The 21,462-nt window shown below is 36.7% G+C and overlaps 1 protein-coding gene across 8 annotated transcripts in view; it reads left to right on the plus strand.

Annotated features, from left to right (window-relative positions):
• SESTD1 (SEC14 and spectrin domain containing 1) overlaps positions 1 to 21,462 on the plus strand; it is a 151,131-nt gene that overhangs the window by 61,037 nt on the left and 68,632 nt on the right. For all 8 annotated transcript variants that reach the window (XM_035007629.1, XM_035007633.1, XM_035007632.1 and 5 more), the window contains 2 exons: positions 6,267 to 6,357; positions 10,915 to 11,028. In XM_035007629.1, coding sequence (XP_034863520.1) covers positions 6,267 to 6,357; positions 10,915 to 11,028 — 205 coding nt within the window. The remainder of the gene's footprint in view (positions 1 to 6,266; positions 6,358 to 10,914; positions 11,029 to 21,462) is intronic.

The following is a 21,462-nucleotide window of genomic DNA, read 5'->3' on the forward strand; positions in this document are numbered from 1 at the left end:
CCTCTGACAAGAGAGTCAGTCTGTCCTTTTTTTTTTTTTTTTAAAGATTTAATTATTTTAGAGAGAGAGAGTGCACATGAGAGAGCATGCCCCTTGGTGGTGGGGGACAGAGGGAGAGGGAGAGAGTTTTTCTTAAGCAGACTCTATGCTGATTATGGAGCCAGACATGGGGCTTAATCTCACGACCCTGTGATCACAGCCTGAGCCAAAGCCAAGAGTCAGACACTTACCTGACTGTGCCACCCAGGCGCCCCTGTCCTTTGAAGTTTTGAAGCCAGGCACTGACTTCTCTCTAGCTGCACAAGTTCTAGATGGCATATTTTTCCAATAGAAGGTTGTTTGTCTACATTGAAAATCTGTTGTAGAGTGTAGCCACTTTCAGTAATGATCCTAGGTAGATGTTTTGGTGGAGAACTTCTGCAGCTTCTATATCAGCACTTGCTGCTTTACCTTGCACTTTTACATTATAGAGACAGCTTTCCGTAAGCCTCATGAGCCAACCTCTGCTAGCTTCAGACTTTCTCCTGCAGCTTCCTCACCTCTCTCAGCCTTCCTAGAATTGAAGAGAGTTAGGGCCTTGCTCTGGATTAGGCTTTGACTTAAGGGAATGTTGTGGCTGGTTTGGATTTCTATCCAGACCACTCAAACTCTCTCCATATTAGCAATAGGAATGTTTTTCTTTCTTATCGTTCATTTGTTCACAGGAGTAGCACTTTTAATTTCCTTCCATAAATATCTCCTTTGTATTTACAACTTGGCTGACTAGTGCAGGAAACCTAGCTTTTAGCCTGTTAGCTTTCTTCATGTCTTCCTCACTAGGGTTAATCATTTTTAGCTTTTGTTTCAGAGTAAAAGACATGAGACTCTTCATTTCACTTGAACAGTGAGAAGCCACTGAAGGGTTATTAACTGGCCTAATTTCAGTCTTATTGTGTCTCAGGGACTAGGGAGGCCAAAAGAGAGGGAGAGACGGGGGAACAACCAGTAGGTAGAACAGTCAACACATAACAGTAAGTTCTCCATCTTACATGGGTATGGATTGTGGCACCCCAAAAGAATTATAATAGGAACATCAAAGATCACAGATCACCATAACAAATATAATAATTTGAAGTTTGAAATATTACGGGAATTACTAAAATGTGACACAGAGACATAAAGTGAACAAATGCTGTTGGGACAGTGCCGCCTATAGAGTTGATGGACGCAGGGTTGTCACAAACCTTCAATTTGTAGAAAATGTAGTTATCTGTGAAGTGCAGTAAAGCGAAGTACAATAAAAATAAAATACCTGTATTTAAAATCAGTATTTTTTAGCTTATTGATCATCCAATTTCATCAAGATTGGAAAGTACGTTAACAATCATCTAGACTAACCACCTTCTCCATTCTTAATTTTTTTCTAGAAATATGCCAAGTACTTGCCCAGATTAATCTTGATTAGATTACTGTTGATTCTGTAATGATTCAAAATCTAAAGTTACCTTTCCATTTTTTTCAAGTTTTGATTTTTTTTAAAATTCAAACTTGAATCTTAAGTTCTTCCTAATTGTAGAAAAACTCATTTATGTTACAGAATAAACATTAGAATGCAGAGGTTTAATAATTTGCCAAAAATCACATAGACATTAAGATCATAAGTCTTTAGTCACTCAGTAAATATGTGAGACCGTATAATGAGCTCCTCATTGTTCCAGGTGCTGAGGAAATGGGTGAACAAAGGACACCCAGTCCCCGCCCTTATTATGCACGTGCACATAATGATCCAACTAATATTACAAATAAATTCAGAATATATTGGATGTTCATGAATACTATAAAGACAAAGCATATAAAGTTAAGAGAGATGGCATGTGTGGCAATATTTTACAAAATGATAGGATGATGTTTTACCAGAGATAATGGAAGTGAGGGGCAAGCCGTACATACATCAAATGCAAGAGCATTTAAGAAAGAGCATTTATGACAGAGAGAGCAGTTAGTGCAAAGACCCTGAGGCAGGAGGAGGCTCAGCACATTGTGAGATCAGCAAGGAGGTAGTATGGTGGGAGCAGTTTGAGAGAGGTCCAGAGTTGTAGAACTGTGGTCAGATTAGAGAGGCCAGAATCAGATCTTAGAGGACCTGGTAGGCCATGGTAAAGGCTTCAGTTCTGAAGGAGAAGGAAAGCCATTGTTGCTTTCTGACTAGGGACTGATGTGTAGTGCACCCTCTAACATTTCTTCTTCTTCTTCTTCTTTTTTTTTTTAAAGATTTTATTTATTTATTTAACAGAGAGAGCGAGAGAAGGGAACACAAGCAAGGGGAGTGGGAGAGGGAGAAGCAGGCTCCCCGCCGAGCAAGGAGCCCGATGTGGGGCTCGATCCTAGGACCCTGGGATCATGACCTGAGCCGAAGGCAGACGCTTAACAGCTGAGCCACCCAGGTGCCCTCCCTCTAACATCTCTAAAGGCCGTCTCTGTTTAACGCACTGTGCTAAAAGCTGCCAGGATATCAGTAAGATAACATCCTCGCTTTCTGGAAGCATGTTATCCAATGAAGATAAATTGTAAACAAGTAATTACAAGAAAAGTATAAGTGAAATTAGTTGCCATAATATAAGTGTAAGCAGAGCTGTATGAGTGGAAAAGAAGGAACCCTTAGTTGTAATCAAAGAAATTAGTGAAGAGCTACAATGTACTGAACCCGAGAAATCCATTGACAGTATGTTTCTAATCAAAGTGAGTGGGCTTGTTAAGGAGCCTCTCCTCTTTTCATAGTAGTTTTAAACTCAGCCACCTCACCCTTGAAAGGCTCTAATGGGGGAGGAACAAGGAGATAGGTGTTAATAGATTTTTTTGTTATTGTTCTTTAGATGTAATTATAAACATGTTAAAAGCAATAGGAGTTTTCATTAATACTAGTACTGCAGCTCCTCTAACATACCCTTTTATAAAGGACAGAACATGCTTCTAAATTAAGAATGTTAAAAAATACTTGAGGGGCGCCTGGGTGGCTCAGTCGGTTAAGCATCTTCCTTTGGCTCAGGTCGTGACCCCAGGGCCCTGGGATCCCAGGGTCCTCCCTCTGCCTGCTCCCCCTGCTTGTGCTCTCTCTGTCAAATAAATAAATAAAATCTTAAAAAAAAAAAAATACTTGAAACTATCATTCCACTTATAGGAATGAAGTAAAAAAAGAAAGTAAAACAATCCTTTCATGTAGTTGAAAGATCATTTGGTCTTGCAGTTTTCAAATAGTATCTCTCAGTTGTGTATGTATTTTCATTATCTTAGTAAAATGTGAGAAAATTATGATTAAGGCTGTTTTTTTTAAGTACCCTAAAAGATAAATTTAGAGTACTTTATGCCCTTAAGATCACTGCAGATGGTATTTGCAAGCTTCATTATTTTCTTTCTCTTAAGATACAGATTAATTTAGAGTGTGCTTTGAAATAAAAATGTGTTATTCGTGTAAAACTTCTTTTAACAAAATGGTCGTGTAACCTGTATCTCTGAGAAGCAGATGCCAATTGAGAAGAAAGTACCAAATTATGGGGATGGCACACTTCTCTTGGCTGTAGTACCAGAAAGGGAAGCCTTCTACTGGACAACTCTGTGTGTCTTATCTTCCCCTCCTGCAAATTTCCATAAGGCATTGGTAGAGACCCTGAGTTGCTTTTACTTCTCTGAAGACCACCCAATAGCCAGCTGCCTTACCTAGGTTGGTCTCTTTTGGTGAGGTATCCTTACCTAAGTTACTTGTATCCTGCCTAAGTTTTAGTGGTCTTCCTAGATGTCTTATTGGTGAGGAACTCCAAGAATTTCCTCCTTACCTGATCCTATAGCTTGCAATTAGATGTCAGATTTGCTTCCCCAAGCAAGTCTTTATATGCTCTTGCTAATCCAAAGTGATCATTGTATTGCCTCACATTCCCCCCACCAAAGAATACTTAGTCCTTTATTTTAAAATGCAAAATCCAAAAATGGAGTACTTCAGCATTTTTTTATTGAGTTATAATTCACATACTTTAAACATCAACTTTTTAAATTGTACAGTTTAGTGGTTTTCAGTATATTGACAAGGTTGTGTGACCATTACACACTCATCCATTGGGCCAAAAAGAAATGCTGCACCCATTAGCAGTCACTCCCCACTCTCTTCTCCTCTTAGCCCTTAGCAGCTACTAATCTGTATGATCTGTCTCTGTGTATTTGTTTATTCTGGACATTTCATATAAATGTAATCGTACAATATGTGGGCTTTTGTGTCTGACTTCTTTCACTTAGCATAATGTTTTCAAGGTTTATCCATGTTGTAACATATATCAGTACCTTTTTTTTTTTTTTTCAAGATTTTATTTATGGGGTGCCTGGGTGGCTCAGTTGTTAAGCGTCTGCTTTTGGCTCAGGTCATGATCCCAGGGTCCTGGGATTGAGCCCCACATCGGGCTCCCTGCTCAGCGGGGAGCCTACTTCTCCCTCTCCCACTCCACCTGCTTGTGTTCCCTCTCTCGCTGTCTCTGTCAAATAAATAAATAAATAAAATCTTTAAAAAAAAAAAAGATTGTTTAAAAAAAAAGATTTTATTTATTTATGTGAGAGAGAGAGAAAGATCCACAGCAGGAGCACGGGGGAGGGGGAGAAGCAGACTCCCTGCTGAGCAGGGAGCCTGCTATGGGGTTCAATCCCAGGACCCTGAGATGACCTGAGCTGAAGGTAGACACTTAACTGACAGCCTCCCAGCGCCCCAGTACTTCATTCATTTTTATAGTGAATAATATTCCATTATATATAGATTTTTGTTTTTCTGTTCATCATTGATGGACAGTTGACTTGTTTCTACTTTTGGCTGTTAGTAATTATGCTGCTGTGAACATTTGTGTGCACGTTTTTTGTATGAACATATATTTCAATTTGTGTCATCTTTTGAACAGTTCCCTTTTTCTTTGGAAGCTCAGCTTCTGTTCCTGCCTACAGAGGCCCCTGTTCTTATAAATCTTTAGCAGTACCATCCTCATACTTGTAACTTTACTGTTGCTTGGTAGATTTAGACATCACTTCTCCAAGAATCCTCTTGAGGCTGATGTGAAAACTTGGAGGAAGTAAAGCAGGATTAGTAAAATCCTCAGGATTGTTGGATTTAAATCTTAGGAAACGGTTTGCTGATTACCTTTCCTATAATGTATGCGATTGATAGAACTTTGAGTGTGGAGAGGTTTCACTACCAAATCCTTGCTCTGCTAAGTAAAACTGCAGTTTCTTCTGTATTGGAGAGAGAGCACTTGAGATCCTTGCATTGAATTCATTTTTTAAGTAAAAAAATAATAATCATAAAGTAGCTATGGAGTTTGGTCTTTAGCATGGAGTTTTTTAGTGTAGTTGTTATATTTTACTAGGGTAGGCTTCTGGGAAGTGTTTAGTTAATACTTGAATAATTGAATGTAATGTGTAGTAATAACATATTCTGACACTCAAGATAATATTTTGCTGGTCAAGGAACTGAGAATGCAAAGATGAGGGGGGTGTATGTTCAGACGTGGTGTATTCAAGTTTTTAACTACTATGTAGACCAAGTACTACCTCATTTCATTAAATTTTCCCAAAAGAACACCCAAGAAATCCATTTCCAAAGGTTTAGTAATAGCTTAGTCTATTTTCTACCTGTTTTTTTTTTTTTTTTTTTAAAGATTTTATTTATTTGAGAGAGAGTGAAAGTGAGAGAGATGACAGAGGGAGAGGGAGAAGCAGACTCACCACTGAGCAGAGAGCCCAATGCGGGGCTCGGTGCCAGGACCCCAGGATCATGACCTGAGCCAAAGGCAGATGTCTAACCAACTGAGCCACACAGGTGCCCCTATTTTCTACCTGTTTTAAACTATCACTTCTACTTCTGGCAGGAAGGAGAGGCAAGAAGTATGTATGCACTTGGCAGTCATTAGTTACATACTTCACTGGAATCCCATTTCATAAATGAAGAAATTGAAAGGCTCTTGAGACTGAATGTTGCTCTGATTTCTTCTCTTTTTAAGACATTGACTTCCTGTACCTTTAGAGTAATTTTCTTGCCAAATTAGTTTGTAAATTGTCAATGCTTCCTAAAATGAGAAAAATCAAATTTCCTGAAGAAACTGAAAGGATACCCTGAAGAATTTTATTAATGACAGTGTAAACCAAACCAAGTGAGATTAATGCTGCTCCATATACGATTAAGCTATAGACTTTATTTAGGATTATAAAGAATAAAGTGTGAAGCCTGTTTTAATACTTTGTATTTTGTTTGTTTGTTTCAGTGAAAAGTGTAAGGCTAGAGGATTTACCGTGATTGTGGATGGCAGAAAATCACAGTGGAATGTGGTGAAAACAGTAGTCTTAATGCTACAGGTAATTTTATTTTTGACTATTAGGAAATGGCTTTATTTTATAGCAACAGATAAAGTGATAATGGCAGATGCATTTCATTTATTTCACTGTGCCCAAAATTCTCAGCAGTGACTGAGTTCTGAAATGCACACTACTGGATTTTTTTAAAATTCAATTCTTAGAGGTTTGACTTTGAATAGTAAAATAAATTTCATACCTATTCTAAAGATTTGTAAATGATCAAAAATAGTATGTCATGTTTAAATAATTTAGTAAGTAGGCCAGTGAGTCCAAAAGTGTGAGGTACTGTTGGACTTACCTGGGAGCTTCTGCATGCTGTGATATCTGCATCATCCCCTGTCTACTCCATTCTGTTACTATAGGTGGGGAGCAGGACTGGGTAAATCTAGTCTGGAAAAGCTTCTCGTGTGGTTCTGAGCAGTCATTTCCTTCTGTTCCTTACTTTCCTCTAAAAAGTACCAGGATTTATGGTACTCTTATTACTTATTTCTCATCCAGAAGAAATGTACTTGACAGCTGTGTCCTTGGGAACTTTAGCAGCCCACAAACCAGCATTTAATAAACAGCTGCAGTTGCAAAGTCTTTGGTCTGATACTAGTCTTTGTGTTTCCTTGTGTTCCTCACAGAAAGATTTCACGATCTTCCCTTGTATGAGGTACCTACCTAGTAAACTTCCGTTGTTTTATTATAAGGGTATTGAGGATGTTGTGATCTGAAATGGAAAAATAAAACATTCGAGTGATTTAAAGGTGGCAGATTGCTCTGATGTATCTGGGTTTCCTTAGAAAGGCTTTAAGAGAGTGTAGAAGTTAAGTGAGTTAAATAAAAAAGATTATCTAATTTAGATGAAAAAAGTGAAAAGGGCATTCCTAGCAGGGACATTGACTTTAGTGATAGCTCAGAAGTGAAGCAAATAGAATGAAGGGAGCTGATGGCAGGTCAGTTTGGGGAAAATAGAAGTTGACAGTTATATGGGATAGTGAACATTCAGTTAGGTAAATATCAGTGATATTGAAAGAAAGATCAAGACTTTTAAATGAATTGGCAAATAATTAGTAGCTACTTTTGGGTTCTGTGGAAAGAAGTATAATTTCGAATTTTATTTTATTTATTTTTTTAAAGATTTTATTTATTTGAGAGAGAGGGAGAGAGAGAGCACAAGCAGGAGTGGCAGAGGCAGAGGGAGAAGCAGACTCCTTGCTGAGTAGGGAGCCCTGTGCTGGCTCCATCCCAGGACCCTGAGATCATGACCCAAGCTGAAGGCAGACATTTAACTGACTGAGCCACCCAGGAATTTTAAATGATAACTAAGAAGAATGATTCTTTTTTTTTTTTTAGAGATTTTATTTATTTATTTGACAGAGAGAGACACAGCGAGAGCAGAAACACAAGCAGGGGAAGTGGGAGAGGGAGAAGCAGGCTTCCCGCCGAGCAGGGAGCCTGATGCGGGGCTCGATCCCAGGACTCTGGGATCATGACCTGAGCAGAAGGCAGACACTTAACCACTGTGCCACCCAGGTGCCCCAAGAAGAATGATTCTTAATGTTTTATTTTTTATTTGGGATTATTAGGAAAAAGGGATTTGGGGGATGCGAACTAGTAATTTTAGTGCTTAATATGGTTTGGGTAGTGTACTAAACTTCCTATAAATTAATCTCATTTAATTTTATCCTCACGAACTTGGGAAGCAGGTTCTATTATCCCAAAAGATCAGCTGAAGCTCAAAGATTTAATTAATTAATTTTTTAAAAAAGATTTTGTTTATTTGAGAGAGAGAGAAAAATCATGAGCAGAGAGAGGGAGAAGCAGACTCCCCACTGAGCAGGGAGCCTGATGCGGGGCTGGATCCCAGGACCCTGAGATCATGACCTGAGCCAAAGGCAGATGCTTAACTGACTGAGCCACCCAGGCACCCCGAGGCTCAAAGATTTTAAATAACTTAACCAGGTTGTTGTAATGAACAAGGGAAAGAGCTGCAGTTGGAACTTAACATGGCCTAACCCCCAAGTCTTGGCTTTATCTTTTACAAAGGGTATATTTACCAATGGGAGTTTGGAAGTGGTCCCCAAATTATCCACCCATTACCTCCTTCTTAAATGTGTGGCCTAAACCTTTATCATTAGAATCACTCCTTTGGATTGGAAAGGATATCAGTTTTTTAAGGGAGCACAGATTGGTATCCCATCACTTTTTCTGTCAGATATATTGCTAGCACAACCCTGAAGATGAACTCTTCTTGGTAAAAGTTGTTAAAATAACTATTAGGTGAGAACTCCATTAATTATGACCTTGTGTTCTTCCTTTCATCCTGTCATTCAACTGTGTCACAGATGACCTGTTTGGGACTTGCTGTATGAACTGGACTTTGATCAGTGGCAGTTTTGAAGAACAGTCAGTGGATGATTTAATCCCCTCTTGTGATTTCTTTTCTGATAGGTATTTTAACAACTTTTGGATTTATTAAATAAGTTAATTTTTCAGAAGTTGCAATGGCCTTTTGTTTACTCCTAGTCAAACAGTTTTGACATAAAAACTCATTCATTGCTTTTATTTCAAAAGGTACTAGTATTTGGGATCCCAGAGCTTAGTGGTGGCTTTGTTTGTAACTAATATTCTCTAAAATGAGTGGTTTGGCTTTTCTTGTTTCTCACAACTTTAATATTCAGTGATTTTGAAGTTATAGTCTTCCACAAGTCAATATATAAATAAACCTCAATCTAGCCTAAATTTCCCAGCCTCTCGGATAACTTTTGATACCTTTGAATTTATTTATCTTATTCATAGCCCGGTCATTGCAGGGGGGCACCAGATTTGTTACGTGCCCAAAAATGTGCTTAAATTGAAAGATTTCTGTTTTCTCCTAATTAATAATAATTATAACCATATTTATTAGTATTCAGTTGTGCCATTTATGGTCTTGAATGGTATTTAACCCCTAGTTTGTAAATAAAGATTTATTGGAACTCAACTGTGCGCATTCATTTATATTTTTTATAGCTGCTTTCATACTGCAATGACAGACTTGAAGTAGTTGCAGTAGAGACTGCATGTCCTGCAAAGCCTAAAATATTTATTATCTACACCTTCAGAAAGAATTCGCTTATTCCTGGTGTAGAACGTTTAAAATGGTGTGGTAGAACTTTAGAGTCAGACCTGGTTTCTGTTTTAGCACCATCAGTTAACAACTCTGTTATATTGGGCAAGTTTCTTTAGTTCTTTGAAACTCGGTTTGCTTTCCTGTAAAATTGGGAGAATGAGATCTACTTGTTAATGTGAATTCATTTATTGAACAGATATTTATGGAGTGTTTTCTATATGCCAGGCACTGTCATAGGCTGGAGATATAGGAGTCACATGATAGATAAGGTAATTGCCATTTGGAAGCTAATGTTCTACTTAAGGAGTCAGACAGTAAGTAACTAGGCAAATTACTAAATAATGTAACAACAGACAGTGATAAATGCTATGAAGAAAAATACAGTCTTAAAAGGAGACTGAGTCAGTTGGTGCTACTTTAGATAGGGTAGTCAGGGACGGTCTCTCTAAAAAGGGAATGTTTGAGTAGAATCTTAATGGAGGGAGCATTCTTCCTAGGTGTATAGGGCAAAAAACACTCCCCACAGAGGAAACATCAAGGGCATAAGCCTCAGGTGGAAACAGACTTAATATAGTCCAGGAACAGCTTGAAGCTTAGTATGGCTGTGGTAGGGGAGTGAGCTGAGAGGGGAGGGGTGTGAGGTGAGGTCTGAGGGTCAGTGGGGGCCTGAGCTTGGAGGGCTTTCTAGGCCTTGGTAAGGAGTTTGAATTTTACTGTGAGCATAAGAAAATGTGAAAAAAGAAGGGAGGCCTGTTAAGAGGATATTTTAAAAAGCTGACTAGTTTGGGGATGTTAGCAATGTGGGTGGTAGAAATGGATAGGTTTAAGATCTAATTTAAAGATAGACTGTAGGGGGTTTGCTGATAAAATATATGGAATATTTTATTAACTCAGTAAATGTTAACTTCCATTCTTCTTTAGGTAATATGAATAACCATATCTAGTAAATGTGAAATTGTATTTGTCAGAGCTCGTCCTCTTCTTCAAGTTAATAATCAAGCAGAATCGGGGCTTCTTTGTATAATGGCCAGTAAGAAATTTATTTTGTGAGAAAATTGATTTTACATTATTTGAAGAAATTCTCCAAGATGATTGTGTTAGAAAAAAATTTTTTCATACAGTAGAAAAACCAAATGTAATAGTTGGCCAATTAAAAATTGTCTTATAGTTTAATCTGAATATATCCCTATTAGAGCGATTCAGTAAAACACAAAAATAATTCACATGTACTGCATATATTACATTGTATATTTGAAATCTTTTCTGAATCAACTTGTCTTTCCAAGTATTTCTTTTATTGCCATGTATGTTTTGAAGTTTGGAGTATTTCTTATTATTTTAATTCTTTTCCAAAGGTCTCTTAATTACTCAGCCCAACCATGAAAACCTAGTAATTTATAACCTTAATAAATTATTCACTTTACATGTATAATTTATAATTGTTTTTTTGTATTTTATAGAATGTTGTTCCAGCTGAGGTGTCCCTTGTTTGTGTAGTGAAGCCTGATGAATTCTGGGATAAGAAAGTAACACATTTTTGTTTTTGGAAAGAAAAGGATAGACTTGGCTTTGAGGTAAATACACTCTATAAAAAAGCAGAAATGTGTTGTATCTTTAAAAATAGCATTTTGCAAAAAAATAAAAATAAAAAGAGCATTTTGCTGGTATTTTGTTTGCTCATCGTTGGATACTAAGCTGTGCTTATGCAGTGATGAGTCACTGCCTGAGCAATGATGAGTATGTAATTGACATTCAGATACTTGTGGAATAAATTATGATTCTTTGTCAAAGACCACAGTTCTTTCTTGTTTTCATTTGTATCACTCTTTATAAACTTTGAGTAAGTAGAACTTTTTATTTAAAAAAAGAAAGTATTGCATTACCAAGAGGGCATTTAGCTAATACTGGGAAATCCTGGACATTTTGAAGTTGGAGTCTATTTTGTGTGATATGTCATAATTATTTTTAGCATCTGGTTTGGTTTTGATCCATGAAAAAAAGTTATCTATCCTTTCCTATTGACATTATTCTCTTCATTTGTCTTGTGTAAAAATACATCTTATTGTAGATCAGAAAGAAGTCCCAGATGGAATACAAGTTTAAACAATTCTGTCATATTTTTCCTGCCACACCTGTTAAAAGTTTTTTTTTATCCTTGAACTGTATCTGGTTCTGAAGTATACCTTGCTTGACATTAGTATAGTTAGTTCAGCTTTCTCTTGACTAGTGTTTGCATGTTGTATCTTTTTCCATATTACCTATTTACCTATCATCTGTTTATCTATCTATTTCTTTATATTTAAAGTGGATTTCTTAGAGTATCCTTAGGTCTTGCTTTCATATCCATTCTGACAATCTGTTCTTTGCAGTGTTTTGTAAGGCCATTTATATTTAATACAATTATTGATACAGGTGGATTAAATCTATCATCTTGCTAGATTTCATGTACTTTCTGGTTCTTTTTTTTTGCCTTCTTTTGGATTATTTTTTATGATTACATTTTATCTCCATTGTAGTTTATATCCCTTATTAAATTTTTTTGTGTGCACACACCCTAAGTTTACAATATACATCTTTAATTAGTGTACTGTTACCTTCAAATAATATGCCACTTACTATGTAGTAGAAATTACTTAAAACAATGCATATCCAGTACTTCCCATTATTGTCATACATTTTACTTTTACTATTCTGTAAACACACAATAGATGGCTACTATTTTTGCCATTGATAGTTTATTTACAGCAATTAAAATAATAAAAAAATGAATTTCATCTTTCTTTATGCCACTTCTGGTGTTACTCATTTCTTTTTGGAGATTCATCTTTTTGTTTGATATATTCCTAATGCCTGAAGGACTTTCTTTAACATATCTTGCAGTGCAGGTCTGTTGGCATTGAATTTTTTTAGCTTTTGTTTTTCTGAAAAAAACCTATTGTTTCTATTATGGTTTCAAAACATATTTTCAGTGGGTATGGAATTTTGTTTCATTAATTTCTTTGAGCACATTAAGTATATCACACCATTAACTTGTCATTCCTATAGCTTCTGAGGAGAGTTCTATTATTTGTATCCTTGGTCTGCTGTGGGCCATATATCTTTTTTCCCTGCTGGCCACATTTAAGATTTTCACTTTATTTCTGGGTTTTCAGCATTTTTATTATATAATGCCTAGATGTATTTTATTTGGTATTTGTTCTCTTTGATGTTCTCTGCATTTGTTGGATCTCTGGTTTGATATCTGCCATCAATTTTGGAAAATTCTTAGATATTTGCAAATATTTTCTTTTTATATTTCTTCTAGAATTCCAATTGTATGTATGTTAGACCGTTTGAAAATTTCTCACCATTCTGGGTTGGTGTTCTGTTTTATTTATTTATTTTTTTTAAGTGTTTTATCTCTTTGTGTTTCAGTTTGGGTATTTTCTGTTTATCCATTTTCAAGTTTACTGTTTGTTTCTTTGTCTTTATTGAGTTTGTTGATGACCCATTTGTTGTAGACTTACTTCATCTATGTTACCATGTTTTTGGTTTGTAATATTTCTTTTTTCCCTAATTTTTTATTTTTTTAATTAACATATAATGTTTGTTTCAAGGGTACAGGTCTGTGATTCATTAGTCTTACACAACACCCAGTGCTCACCACAACACATAGCCCAGTGTCCATCACCCGCCCTCCTCATCCCCTGACCCGCCTCCACTCCAGCAACCCTCAGTTTGTTTCCTATGATTAGGAGTCTCTTATGGTTTGTCTCCCTCTCTGGTTTCGTCTTCATTTTTTCCTCTCTTCCCCTATGATCTTCTTCCTTGTTACTTAAATTCTGCATATCAATGAGATCATATGATAATTGTCTTTCTCTGATTGACTTATTTCGCTTAGCATAATCCCCTCTAGTTCCATCCACGTTGTTGCAAATGGCAAGGTTTCATTTTTTTGATGGCTGCATAATATTTCATTGTATATATCTACCACATCTTCTTCATCCATTCGTCTGTCGTTGGGCATCTGGGCTCTTGCCATAGTTTGGCTATGGTGGACATTACAGCTATAAACATTGGGGTGCAGGTGCCTCTTTGGATTACTACATTTGTATCTTTGGGGTAAATAACCAGTAGTGCAGTTGCTGGGTCATAGGGTAGCTCTATTTTCAACTTTTTTGAGGAACCTCCATACTGTTCTCCAGAGTGGCTACACCAGCTTGCATTCCTGATTTGTAACAGTTCTATTTGATTCTTCCTTATAGTTTCTATCTCTGCTGAAATTCCCCATCTGTTCTTGCATGTTGTCTTGCAGTTTTTCCGTGAGAACCTTTAGCATGTGTTATATTATCTTAAATTCCCTGTCTGATACTTCGCTCTCTGGGTCTGTCTTACTCTAGTTATATTGTTTGCTTTGTTTCCTGACAGTGGGTTGTTTTCTTGGTTTTTGCATGCCTTGTTATTTTTTGTTGCATGTTGGACATCTGTTTAGGATAGCAAAGACTGAGGTAAATAGTATTGTGCCTATACATGGGCCCACCTTGGTTTTTGCTAGGCTTTTAGTGGAGCAAGAGAATTAGCCTAGCCAGGAGTTGAATTGACTTGGGCTTTTGCTGTTGCTGTTATTTTCTTCAGTGCACCACAGGCTTCAGATTCCTCTAGAGCTACTTATGTTGAAGGTGGTGCTAACTTGCCAGAGACTGTTTTTTTTTTTTTTTCAATATTTATCCCACCCTCAACTATAGGTCTTTCCTTTGCACCTTGCCTCAGAAAAGATCTCTTTCCACTATTGACTCTCCATTAGCAAAAGACTGCTGTTCCTTGTTATTCAGTGTTTGTCAGAGGGACATTTTCTGTTGTTCTGGTTCAACCTCAGTCTTAGGCAGGCTTTGTGATGCTGGGTCTAGGAAATAGGGCCCTCTATCTCAGGTTTAGGAGGCCTGTGATAGCCTGGGCTCATCATATATTCTTGTTTCTAGTAGATAGAGGGCTTTTCTTTTCCTTCCCTCTAGCAACAATGGGGCTGTATTTGTCCTCTAAGGTCATCTGGGTTTGCTGCTTTTCCCTCAGGACATGAAGGTTTTTATTCTCTAGAGGAGACAGAGTTCAAGAATCTGGGCCGTCCTTCAGCTTCATGCCTTTCCAGTAGTGGCGGCTGTTTGCTTCCCCCAGGCCTGTACTCTGAGAGAGGCTGTTTTGAAGTTTCTTATCTTTACTATCCCAGTCTTTCTCATGATTCCCAGGAGGTCTATGGAGAAGAGCCCGTGAGTGACTGAATTCTTCTTGTGTCCATGCTTCCCAGGGGTTCTGTACTTTTGAATTAGTTCACATTTGGCCTGTAGCAATTCGTTAAAAATGTTAGCTGAATTCTTACCTGGCCTGTATCATGGCTGGCATTTTCCCCAGGTAAGCAAATGCTCCAGCCCCATCTTTTCTTGAAGACACTGGTCTATCTTTAGATTTCAGGTTAGTTAGTTGTCCTATTAACCCTCATGGGTTCCAGAAGAGTTGTTGTTTTTCAGATTAACTTGCATCATTTTAGTGGTGGTGGTGGTGTAAGGGTTGGAGCATTGTTCTTTCCAGCCTTCTACATCCTAAGCAGAAACAAGTTGCACTTTTCCTCCTGCTTTTATCTTACACACTTCTGTCATTGGTTGACTTGACTGTGATGTAGACTTAGTGAGAAGCTGTGCCAGCATTGTAGGGGAGGGTAGCCTGGGCTGCTGGGTTCCATTAGGAAAGGTGTTACCTGATAGTTGAATGGGAAACTGCATCCTAAGGAGGAGAAACAAAAGTATAGTGAGGGAAGAGAGTAAAGTTTCGAAGCAGGAGGCCTGAATGTTGCCATGGTGAGTGAGTACTTCTGACTGGTAGGGAGGTCTGCTGTTCATGCCAGGGGCACACAGGAAGTGTTGCTCTGAGAGAAAGCAAAGTGAGCAGAGGCCAGTGGTGTAGAAACTAAAGCTGCGAACACTCAGTAGGAGAAAAGATCCCTTTTACAAAGAGCACATCACATCCTGCTTTAAGCGTAGGCATCTGCTTAGAAATGCTTTGCCTTGTTGGGTTTCATGCTATATGAATACATAGTGACTAAACACCTTGCATCTTAGAGGGTAAAATAGAAGACAGATTTCCTGTCCGCTTAGGTCTAATGTCATAGATTGATTTTAAAACTCAACTGTGAAAGTTTCTTTTATCACCATATTGTTTTCTTTTAGACATTGAAGAGATTCAGCTAGAGTATTTTCCCAAGTAAATAAGCGCTAGGCACTTATTAAAAAGCCTAATATCCTAATGAGATGAGAGTAAGTAATTTTAAATGCTGGCTAATATACTGACAAACATATTCAACTTTAAGGTGCAGTTCACAGCCATTTTTGATACTTAGAGCTATATATAATTAAATTCAATGTAGATATTTGTTTAATTAAAAATTATTTTCCTTGGTGTTATTTGGATCATTTGAGCTGTTGTAATTAAGCTTGTGTTTTGGTATATATTCTGAATATTTTTATTTTTTATTTTAAATTTTTTTATTTGACAGAGAGGTGAGAGAGAGCACGAGTTGGGGGGGAGGTAAAGGGAGAGGGAGAAGCAGACTGAGCAGGAAGCCCAACACAGGGCTCTGTCCCAGAGTCCTGGGATGATGACCTGAGCTGAAGGCAGACACTTAACCAACTGAGCCACCCAGGCACCCCTATATTCTAAATATTTTTAAAGTATAACTTTGTTATAAATACTGGTGTTCCTATAAGCAAGAGTATGTTTTACTTCATAGAACTATCCATAAGAAAGATTTATTACCAGATGTCGACAACATTCATCAAATAAACACATAATAGTTTTAATGACACCTTGTTCTTCCCACATGATTTCACATTTCCTTGCTCATCATCTTTTCTGAATTTTTTCTTCTAGATGATTTCTTCCTGTTCACTTCTCTAATGTTTTTCATTAGCTATTGAATATTCTTCTCTCGTTGCTTACCTAAATATTTCCTTATGTATTGTCTTATCACTGAAAATAGGTATCTACCTGTCCAGTTTCCCTTTTAGCAGTTCAGAGATTCATGTACTTTTGTCCTTCAGCAGCATTATACCTAGTGGCTTTGAAAGCTTTTGTTGCTTAGATGATAGTATCTATAGTCTATCAAATGACAAGATAAAATTGAAGTAGTACTGGCATTAATCTTATCCTCAAATTGGGAGACTAATAATCAAAAGGATCTCTACCTTATTCTTTATTGTCATTCATGAGAGTAAAAGTGTTATTTACTGGCGATGATAATCAGCCACCATTCTAAATTGTTTTCTTATCTCTTCTTAATACTGCGTTTGATTCTGGTTTTTATTTTTTATTTTTTGTTTTTGTTTTTTGAGGCCTAACAAATGTTAGGCTCCAAGACCAAAGACTTCCTTCATGCTCTCTGTCAGTGCCTCTGGCTCCATGTATTATGACTCTTCCCAGTTTTTGCAGGAAGCTGTTTTCCCTTAGTGAAAAAAATATTCCCCAGCTGACAAATAACAAGCAGACGTACACACTGAAATAATATGTATATAAACACATATACACACATGAATTTGTAGTAAGCACTCAAAGACATACATAGGCGTTTTTAATTCACATCTTGCACCCACATTCTTAGCATTAAGTAAGATGAAATATGAAACATCTGAGTGCCTGCAGAGTGAGAGGTTCCGTGTTAGGTTCTTTGGGAATGTTGTATTAGGAAAGGATAAGTGTTCTAGTTACAGATGGAATAGTGACCATAAAGGAGAAACAAGTTTTAAATCTTTCTGAAAGTTAGATTCTAGACTAAAAACCTTCACAAATGTTTTGGTTAAATGGCAAGTATCTTTCTCTTCAAACTTGCTGAGCAATAGTATGTGCTAGTTAATAAAATATTGTGGTTTAGTCATTTAATTTATCTTAACCTAACATATATAAAATAGAAAAAAAGTTGTATTTACTGTTAAAAAATTTTATGGTTTTTACTTCCTTTGAAAGGACTTGGCAAAGGTTTGAAAAACTTTATGTAGGTAGTGATCTTTTTTATTTAACTTTTTATAGTTCCACTGTTTTATTCTGGCTCCCTTTGTGCTTGTTTTCTAGGTTTCAGATTTCCTTGGAGGTAGATCTGAAGTTTAGGTTCCTCCTTAAAATGATAGCTACTTTGAATGTAATTGATTAATCTTTTCTTCAAGAATTTAATGGTACCGATACATATTAGAATATTCATGGAAATGGATAGTCAAAAATACTTCAGAATTATTTAGCAATTAAATTAGGTAAGAATCAGAATATGATCTCTACCACAATCTTGAATAGATAAAGCATATGTTATAGTGTACTTTTCATAAAGGTAAAAACATGACTCTCATGTAAATATAAAATAAACACAAACATATGCAGCTCATTATCTAATGAGGTTATTAGTAATTTGTGAGGTGCCGTTCAAAGAGCTTTTGAGGAATTTAGGATTTTTATAGACAGATAAGATTGCCAAGTTAGATACAGAACTGGTTAATGTCCTTCAGATCCAAAAGTTCTAAAGTTTGAGGTTGTTTTATTTCACTAGACAGAAATTGATCAGTTTCAGTAAATTATTTGCATTTTTTTCTGAGCAAAATCTATAAGTTGACCTCTGTCCCTGGTTAGTCTCTGGGAAGTAAGTCAAAGGTACAGGCCCAGCATTGCATGCAGGAACAATATCTTCTGCCCATTCCTAAGATTTAGATAGATTTTCTAACACATGAATCTCATTTCATCAAAATTATTATTTAGCATATGATGATGTCTTTCGTACTCTAAAAATTATGGTAAAAAACGTAGTATATAGTGTGATTAAATGATATTTGAACTTTCATTTATGAACAATAGAAGATTTTCTATACTTTCAAAGAGTCTACCAGGCCAGACTTGCAAACCTTTTCTCATTTATAGTTGCTTAAAAAGAAATGTAAAAATTATAAAAATAAACTAGCTGATTTTTTTTTTTTTTTTTTAAAGAGGGACACAGAGGGGCAGAGGAAGAGGGGGAGAGAATCTTAAGCAGGTTTCATGCCCAGCGTGGAGTCCCAACGTGGGGCTCGATCTCACAACCCTGAGATCATAACCTGAGTCAAAACCAAGATTTGGATGCTTTAACCTACTGAAACCACCTAGGCGCCCCAAACCAGCCGATTTTTTTAAAGTATAAAAGTTGAAATTTCAAAAATTAGGTTATGAAAATAATTATCCCCTCTGTTTTTGAAGATCTAATATCATTTTTCTTTCTTTCTTTCTTTTTTTTATACTTGTATTTATTAATGACATAATTCAGATAAATATTGCATAAAATAGTGAATTACAAGGGTAATTCAGAACTGTTCCCATGAAAACTAAGTTGATTTTTTTATCATCATTTTTTTATTTTATTTTTTTTATTTTATTCTTATGTTAATCCCCATACATTACATCATTAGTTTTAGATGAAGTGTTCCATGATTCATTGTTTGTGCACAACACCCAGTGCTCCATGCAGAATGTGCCCTCCTCAATACCCACCACCAGGCTAACCCATCCTCAAGATTTTATTAATTTATTTGAGAGAGGGAGAGAATGAGCAGTGGGGAGGGACAGAGGGAGAAACAGACTCCCCGCTAAGCAGGGAGCCTGACGTGGGGCTCGATCCCAGAACCCTGGGATCATGACCTGAGCCAAAGGCAGATGCTTAACTGACTGAGCCACCTAGGTGCCCCTGAAGATATAATACCACTTTTCATCTTAATTAATATGTAGTCTTAAAATTGAACATGAAAGTAGATAATTTTATAAATGACTCAACTCTTTGTCTTACATAACTGCTTTAAAGATTTATTTATTTGAGAGAGAGAGCAGGGGGAAAAGGGTGAAAGAATCTCAAGCAGACTGTGTGCCAAGCACAGAGCCTGACGTGGGTCCTGTTCTCATGACCCTGAGACCACGACCTGAGCTGAAACCAAGGGTCAGATGCTTAAATGTCTAAGCCATCCAGGTGTCCCTGTCGTAACTATTTTATTTATTTATTTATTTATTTTTTAAGATTTTTTTTTTTTAAAGATTTATTTATTTGAGAGAGAGAATGAGATAGAGAGAACATGAGAGGGGGAGGGTCAGAGGGAGAAGCAGACTCCCTGCTGAGGAGGGAGCCCGATGTGGGACTCGATCCCGGGACTCCAGGATCATGACCTGAGCCGAAGGCAGTCGCTTAACCAACTGAGCCACCCAGGCGCCCATCGTAACTGTTTTAAAATGAAAGATCATGAATGCCATTTGTTAGATGCCAAAAGTCAAAATTGGTCTTTTTTACTTTGGTATATAATATGTTATTTAAAATGGTTTAATGAAGTTCACTTCAGTATTTTTAAATATTAATAATTTAGTAAATCCTTTCTTAAAACAAGCTCATTATGTACGACTTCTGTATTATAGTCTGGGAAAAAGGATAAAATAGAATGCTATGGACAGTGTTCATGAGATTTTCGTAACTTTTGGGGAAATATTACCAGTGGGCCAGTCTTAAGAAATGCTCAGTACTTTAGGAATATGTATTGTTTTAAATATTTTTTTTGAGAAATGAAATCTTGAGTTTGTGGTACCATCTTTTCCCGAGGTAAGGGATTGTTTGATTTTTTTTTTTTTTAAGATTTTATTTATTTATTTGACACAGAGAGACCCAGCGAGAGAGGGAGCACAAGCAGGGGGGAGTGGGAGAGGGAGAAGCAGGCTTCCCACCAAGCAGGGAGCCATATGCGGGGCTCCATCCCAGGACCCTGGGATTATGACCTGAGCCGAAGGCAGATGCTTAATGACTGAGCCACCCTGGCGCCCCTTAAATTAATATTCTAATACAATAATGCACATTTGATTCTTTGTAATTTTGAATGTTTTTGCTCTAGTTTACAGTGTTATTTCTTACTCATTGAATAGTCACTTAAGATTTTCACAACTTTGTGGTTTTGGAAAATATTTCCTTAGAATATTTAGCAATTATGGCATTATTTGCATGTTTTCATATTAAGAATCATAGGGTGAAAGGGATTAGACATAAGACCTTTATTTTCTAATTTTGCTTTTAATTTTGGTGATGATTACTTTTGGGGAGGACTGGACTTTTTTTTTTTTTTTAATTTGATTATCTTTTTTTTCTTCTTCTTTTTCTGCTCTTTGTTGCCAGGAAATAAAACATTTTCTATAAGATAGAATGACCCTGATTTTGCATTGCTTCATATTTAAACTTTTAAAAAGGTTGGCTGTTTTAGTGGTCTCTTTCAAAACTTAATAGAAAGGACATATTAGAAATCTTACCAGTATCTTGTAACTTGAGAAGCTGTAATGAATAGTTTAGAGAAAATCACTTAGTGTGGGATTCCAAATTTGTTTCACCACATTGACTTTGATATGTGTCCGTTTTCTCTCTCTTTTTTTTTTAATGTAGGTTATTTACTTTCTAATCTGTTTCTGTGCTTTTCCAACTTACAGAAATCTCCTCTACAGTTTCCTTTCTCTGCACTCCAATTTTACTTCAGGCCTACACCCCGCCCTTCTACCCCCAGAAAAACACAGTTTCTTACTTTTACTTGTGCATTTGATTTTCCTCTTTTTGTGAAATCTCATTTCTCTGTGATGCTTGCCGGTGCTGGAGTGGAGTTGAGTTGTTTGTTCATTGAAACTTGGTTTGTCATCTTAGAGACAGTTGTAATTTATACACTGCGTTCTGGCAAATAGTGTCATTTTCCAAAGGCAAGTGGATACTTAATTCACCTTTGCAAACAGAGTGTACTTAAGCTATGCATGCACTGGGAGGAGGGCTTTTCTTTCCTTTTATGGATGCCACTCCTGACTCACTTCAAAATGGTGATACTTAGATATTTGGCATTTCATACAAAAAGATTCTTGCCTACTGCTGCAAACTCTTCTTAATTTTTCTTCCTTCATTCTATTTGAACATTATCTAACAAAATGAAATCAGTTATTGGTGTTTTGCCAGCTTCCTCTGCACTTCTCCT

This window comes from Mirounga leonina, unplaced genomic scaffold (genome assembly GCF_011800145.1).
Source record: "Mirounga leonina isolate KUSES-001 unplaced genomic scaffold, KU_Mleo_1.0 Mir_151, whole genome shotgun sequence".
Classification (NCBI taxonomy): domain Eukaryota; kingdom Metazoa; phylum Chordata; class Mammalia; order Carnivora; family Phocidae; genus Mirounga; species Mirounga leonina.